General features: G+C 26.5%; 1 protein-coding gene across 1 annotated transcript; it reads right to left on the minus strand.

Moving 5' to 3' along the window:
* Positions 1-569: 569 nt before the first annotated feature.
* LOC100198798 (spliceosome RNA helicase DDX39B) lies at positions 570-6,098 on the minus strand. Its single transcript, XM_065790704.1, has 8 exons — positions 5,963-6,098; positions 5,607-5,835; positions 3,579-3,983; positions 3,356-3,474; positions 2,186-2,317; positions 1,995-2,104; positions 1,380-1,524; positions 570-1,150 (listed from the first exon to the last, which is right to left on the minus strand). Exons 2-8 carry the CDS (start codon positions 5,821-5,823, stop codon positions 977-979), a joined length of 1,302 nt encoding a protein of 433 aa, XP_065646776.1. The 5' UTR covers positions 5,824-5,835; positions 5,963-6,098; the 3' UTR covers positions 570-976.
* Between the last annotated feature and the right edge of the window lie 1,317 nt (positions 6,099-7,415).

A 7,415-nucleotide genomic window follows, 5' to 3' on the forward strand; every position in this document is an offset into this window, starting at 1 on the left:
AGAGAGAGATGTCACCCTTGCTGCAGCAATTAATATTTCACCGATAGTTAATTGTTTGCGTAAATTTTAATTAATAAAATCAGCAGTGCTTGGTTTGGAACTGGGTATAGATATTTCTGTTAAAATTTAAAAGTTCATTTTTAAATCTTCAACTGTAAACCAAAGATGTTTTTGATTACAATTTAACAGTTTCATGGAAAATTCATATTTTAGTGTCATTCTCCATTTTGTAGAACACAATAATACTAGCTAAGGTAACTATGCAGAACAACGTGGTGAAGCTGTTCATCACAAATTTAAAAAAACTTGGGCAAATTATAAAAGAACTACTGGACACAAAAATTATGCAGAAAAGCTAAAATCTGCTGTGGTGAATTTCAATTTAAACAAAAATATCATGTTATAAATATATTTATTATGTGTTTTTTTTTAAATATAATAGATAAATATTGTGTTATTTTGACAACCATAATTGCTGACTTTATTTTAAATTACAACTTTTTCTTTAAAAGAAAAGTCTTATATTTTCACGGCAAGGCAACTTAGCACAATCCATAAAATAAAAAAAACCCACCGATCAATGATATATTTACTTTAAAACTTACACATTCTATAGAAAAATGACTTCATTCGATTTATTCACATTCGTTAGAATAAACTTTACAAATCTGAAAGCATCGTCGATAAGGTTGCCAAATAACTAAGATCTTGTGAAGAGTCATTTTTTTATTGCCTTTTTTATTAAGATATCCTACATATTATGTATAATAGATTCTTTGTATAAATATTCAGCAGAAGCATTTTTTTTTAAAACCGTATTACGTTATTATATTACGTTAAATATACGAAAACATTATCATCTTTTTAAAAAATATCTTAGCTGGCGAAACCCGCATTCAAAATCGTCGCTTCAGCAAAATCGTATTATTTTTACTCAACAAGCTTAAATTGTTTTACCAATGCTTTCAGATCTTTTTTAACGTTGCGCTTCATAGCCTTCAATGTAGGTTGAGACATCTATTTCTGCAGGGAGTTCGCTGACATTAACTTCAAAGCGATCTTGGACTCCGTTCAGAACTTTAGCATCTTCTTCGTCCGAAACAAAGGAAATGGCTAAGCCTTTTGTGCCAAAACGTCCAGCTCGAGCAACCTACAATAAAATAGTAAAATTAATAAACTGTCATTAAACAGATGACATTTAAAGAGAAACGACACAACTTCGTTGTTCTACACAAAGAACTTTTTCTGTTAGGCAATTTCATACAACTCTTTTGAAACTTTTGAAGAATGATTAAATTATAACGTGCTTAATTAACTAGTCGAAACATTTGTAGGTACAGCATGGTGGTAAAATAAGGCAAAATTTAAATAAAACTAACTCTATGAAGGTATGTATCAGAGTCTTCAGGCATATCATAGTTTACAACTATATTAACTCGCTCAATATCCATTCCTCTTCCAAACAAATTTGTTGCAACAAGGATACGCTTTTGAAAATCTTTGAATTGTCGATAACGAGAAATTCTAAAAGTACATAGTTTATGTTTAAACGCTATAATTTTCTCTGGGTATATTAATTTTGATAATACTGAGAGAAGTAAAAATAAGTAAAAATAAAACAACAACAGTAATAATTTATGCTTACAATATTAACATATGACCTGAATTCTATTAATGGCAAGAAGTAATAATTAAAAAAAAAATTTCATTGATATGGTTTTCTGTTCAATTTTATTTTAAAACTTTTAACTTTAGAACCTTTGCTTTTCTAATTTTACTTTAAAACTTAACTACCATAACCAAAACTATAATGACAGTTATGGTTTAGTTAGACTCTAAGGCAAAAAAGAAAAAAAAACTTTATCCCACAAATAGAATCAAGAGAAATCTTGTCATAATATTGATTAAGAAATAGTTAAAAGTATTTAAGAATTAATTGCCAGTATATTAACATATGGCTAGAATTGATATCAAATCAAAAACAAACATAATACCTTTCTTCTTGTGGCATAGATCGATGAATGGCAATAGCAGGGAAATTTTGTTCAACAAGTAAGTTTGATAGTGCGATACATCTTTGAACAGATTTCACAAAAATTATAACCTGGTAAATAAAATGAAAAGTTTTTCATAATTTTAGTAATTGTATATTAAATGCATAAATTTTAAGCATATATTTCCCTACCTGGTTAAATTCTAAAGCATCAAGTAAATCAAATAATTTCCTATTCTTCTCATTATCTTTTAACTTGCAGTAATGCTGAGTTAAACCGTGCAGAGTCAACTTTGTTTCGTCATCAACATAAACTTCCATAGGCTGTATAAATATATCTTCACAAATTAAAACAAAAAAACATAACGCTACCAGTTAAGTTGAAACAAATGAAAAATAACTTCACCTAATACTATCATAAAACTTATAAAAAAAGTAAAACTCTTAAATAATAACTGACTTTATTAAATACTCTTATATAACTCACAATGAAGTATACTTCAAACGTTTACATAACTAAGCTATGTAAAAACAAAGAACAATTTTGATGTTTAACATGTATAAAGTAAAACAAAATTAATTTAAATAAAAATTCAACTTTAAAGATACTGATGACAATAAAGTATTTCTAAGAAAGTCAACTTAGTGTTTTAGATAATTTTTTGCTGTATTGGAGACATATTTTAACACAGCAACAATTTTTTTTCAATAAAATTTAAAACTTCCAATTTGGCTAATTTGGATTAAATTTATGAATAAATGTAAATAATTTATTTTTATAATCAGTAAATGTTACCTAAGACGTGCCATACATGCCTATATGAACACGCGTAATAATAGTTCTTTGTTATTAAGACAAAATACAAAAGTTTAAATGGGCAATCAAGTTAAAACTTAATCTTACAAAAAATCTTTCTATAAATGTTTTTAAAACTTTACTACAGTATAAAGCTGAATATGAACGATATAAAGGACATAAAAACAAGATACTACCATCAACTCTTGAATACATCCATTTTATAAATGAAAGCATCTTTCACTCTTTCTTTTCATTTCTGTTTATCATCTTAAGTTGGTAAGTTGGAAGCAATTAAAAAACGAAGTAAATAATAGCAACATTTGTCTTTCTCACTTGAAAACTCATGGAAATGGAAAGAATCAACAAAATGTAATCAAATGATTATGAATGTATAGTCATCAATATTTGCAATAACAACCATTAAATGATCTCTGAGTTATGACTTGATTAATGTTATGAATTACGATCCTCTGAATGTAATGGATTTGATTGACAATCAAAACAACAAGAATTAGGAATACAAGATGAATGATTTTGAAATCAGTACAAAATAGGATATTTACATCTTGCATAAACTTTTTGCAAACCAAGCGCATTTCTTTATTAAGTGTTGCACTGAACATCATAACTTGCTTTTCGTGTGGTGTCATTCTGAAGATTTCTTGCACATCACGACGCATATCTAGATTATTTAACAACATTAATTTAACATATATAGTTGAACATAAATGCAAGTAGCTAGGAAATTAACATAAACTTAAATAAAAGCAAGAAAAAGAAAATTACCTAATTGTTCAAGCATTTTATCACACTCATCTAGAATAAAGTGTTTGACATGTTTTAAGTTCAAAACTTTATCTCTTGCGAGTGCTAAAATACGACCAGGAGTACCAACAACAATATGTGGGCAGTTAGTCTTTAATGTTTGCTCATCTTTTTTTACACTTAAACCACCAAAAAATACAGCTACTTTAGTGTTTGGAAGATATTTTGAGAATCGCTCATATTCTTTGCTAACTTGAAAAGCCAGTTCTCGGGTATGCGACATGACAAGAACACTAACCTGGCTATCAACAGGTTCAAGTTGCTGGAGAGTAGCCAGGACAAATACAGCTGTTTTTCCCATTCCACTTTTTGCTTGACATACAATATCCATTCCAAGAATTGCTTGAGGAATACATTCATGCTGAACTAAAAAAAAGGAAAGAGTGTTTTAAGGTAACCTTAACACTCAAGTTACATAACTTTAACACTAAGCTATATATTTTTATTTTTATAATAATGATAAAAACAAAACAAAAAAAATGCTGAAGCACATAATTATTAAATACATAGCTTAAAGTTTTTACTCATAATTATACATTATACTTTTGTTAATTTAAGCTAATCTTACTCTCTACAGTTTTTCAAGGAATGAAAAAGTTTTTTATTTGCTAGAAATTTCATCATATTTAAATAATGAACCTATAAAGTAACTATAAGTTTCTTAGATTTTGGGGCTTTAAGCACTAAAGGGGGTGGGAGAATATGGATATTTTGCCACAAGGAACGTACTCTAAAAATTTAACATTTTTATGATTTATCAAAAATTAGACTTCAGCCAAACCAGGCTGCTCTGCTATTTGTAAACTAAATGAAATTGAATTTTATATTTGTTAAGTAAAAAGTTCAACCTATATTTTTATGTATTGTATGATTATTTTAGCAAAAAAAAAAAATTTTTGTAATTTTACCTTCAATAGTGATTAAAGACTCTTTAATTGAAAATAATTAAAATAATTAGTAATTAAAATAAAAAGGCCCTTAATATCATTTGTTAAATTATCCACACAAAAAATTTGAGTCATAAATCTAATGCACCCATATTGAATTTAAGTTTCCACAAGGTATTGTTGTAAATATACAGATTTAGGGCATTTTTACCCTGAGTTCAAAGACCATAAATGTATTTTTGTTGAATTCTAATTCTTATTTTCTACTTCACTAAAAAACTTTGTAAATTTGTACAGATAGTTCAATACAGATAGACAATTTACTAATAATAATAATTCATTGACTTCACTGAACAACCTTTAGACTCAGTTAATTGCTTATTATATTTTTCATATTAGAAATTTTTTACTATAAATTGTTAAATAAAAATACAGGTAAAATTTACAACTATTTTTTTTTTTTTTACATAAACACATGTAAACAATAAATCTTTTTATCTTGAATAATAAACCCTGAAGAGACCAAAGAATTAGTTCTATTAAAATAATCTTTTGAGTTATAGGATTTGAATTACAGGAGTTTAATAGATAGATATGTGCTATCCAATTTTGTAATCAAAATATTTGACTATTTTATTGTGGTCTTGGCATACGTGTTGCAAGATGTCACATTGTTTGTTAAAATTATATGAACATAGATATTTCATAAAAAGTAAATTAGTTTAACTTAATTTTTTTTTTAGTTGTAACCAATTTACACATTAATAGTATTGACTCTAACCACTTGAAACTTAATTCCCTACTTGAAACTTCATCGTTAATCAAATATAAAACTGATATCAAAGACGGGTTAAAAACTACTGAACCAAGATTATGTAGCAGACTTTTTGTAGCAGAATGTGTAACCAAGTTAAAATATTGTAAATAAATCAAAATATTGTAAATAAATCAAAATATAGTGCAAATAACAACAAAGTTGCATAACAAAACTGTTAGCCAAACGTGACGTTTTTAAATTATATATAATAATTAGATATAAAAATACTTTGAAATTTTTACACACCTACCTAAAAATGTATATAGAATGTAAATATCTCATTACCTTCAGATGGATGTTCAAAACCACAGTCAACAATCGCTCTTAATAACTCCGGCTTTAACAAAAAGTCTCTAAATCCTGAACTGTGTATTGATACGTATGTTCCTTTCACTTCCTTTTTAACACTATCAGTTGCTTGAACACCATCTTCAGCAGCAGCTTCGTTATCACTTTGCTCTTCATAATCAGGTATAAACTCCTCATCTTGAACGTCAGCCATAGTTGTTTATGACTAAAATAAAACAACAATAACTTTGAAAACACCATTCTAAATTTAATTTCCATTGTACATCTAGATGCAATTAACGGATTGCTTAGATAACCGTGGAAGTTCTCATATTATTTGCAACATTACTTACTTTCACTGTTGAATTGCAAGATGGAGTTAAAAAGTTAAGTTTGTTCGGCAAATTACTCGATCCATTAAGGTTCTGTTCCTTAAAGTAACTAAAATTAGCAAAAATTTGAGTCAGTGTGTTAACACAAAAACATTATCGGTAAAATTTAAAACTATTTTAAAAGAAAAAATGCTTTAAAAGTCAAATAAAAATAAAAATGAATGTTTTTCCTAAGATGATTTTGAAAAAAATATAAAATTTTTTGTAAATTTTTAAATTTATTTTTCGACATAAAAATTTATATATCAATAAAAAAAAAAAATTTCGCGTTTTTTAATGCTAAATTAGCAAAAATATGCTTAAAATAGAAGAGCTCAAAGCCCAAAGAGCTCCAGCTATCTGTATAAAAAACAATACCAATATGATTTACAATTGTTGTAATAATGTAATAATAATGCAATAACAATAAATGTTGTATTGCAATTTATCTTTATAATAGAATAACAATATCTATTGAAAAAAAGCTTCTAGTATGTTAAAAATTTACTTGTCCAATTCTATGCCATGTAATTAACCTTGAAATAAGGAGCAATTACTATTTTATGATTCATGCTAGTTCTATTTGATATAATAATTATATAATAAAACAATTTATTATTCTTATTTTGTATATTAGTAGGTCATCAGACAGGCAAAATTTTGTAGACATTTAAAGTTTGAATATAGGCTTGTTCGTACTATGGACATGATAACTTGATGCAATCGACCCCCTTTTTTACCCATTGTCCTTTATTTTGGCGCAAATTTTGATATAAAAATCAAAAACGATATTTATTTGGTGTTCTAAACAGCCTCATTTTTCCAAAAATGACCCCCTATAAAAAAATAAAGGTACGTGACTGATATGTGATGATTAATCTGAAAATCTAAAAAAAATTGTTTCATAATAAAAGTATGTTTATACATGTTTATACAATCTAATATATAATTACCCAGGCCCCGACTCCGTAACGCTGTAATTTTTTACTCGTTAGCGGTTAATTATAATAATAAAAATAAATTATTTTCACGCGCTTTGCGTAATTAAATATTCAATTAGTTTAGACGACATCATTCGGTGAAACCTTTTAATATCAGTAACAATAAAAATAAAATCAAAAATTTTACTTTAAAAAGTAAATAGTTATTTATTTAACTTTAAATATATAATAAGTTATATATTTATATGATTTAAAATGAATATAATTAATGTTAATATTATAATACTGAATTTTTTATACATTTTATATATAAAAGAAAAATTATAGCTGGAGCAAGATCAAGACAGTAAAGTCTTATCGCCTAACACCGTTTTTTACCGTATTTGCAATAGATTACATCGATTATAATCGTTTTTTATATATAAAAATAGAAATAGATAATAAGTTTATGAAACATTTAAAATACATCTAAATTTGTCATAAGAAATATTGTT

Source organism: Hydra vulgaris, chromosome 02 (genome assembly GCF_038396675.1).
Source record: "Hydra vulgaris chromosome 02, alternate assembly HydraT2T_AEP".
Classification (NCBI taxonomy): Eukaryota; Metazoa; Cnidaria; class Hydrozoa; order Anthoathecata; family Hydridae; genus Hydra; species Hydra vulgaris.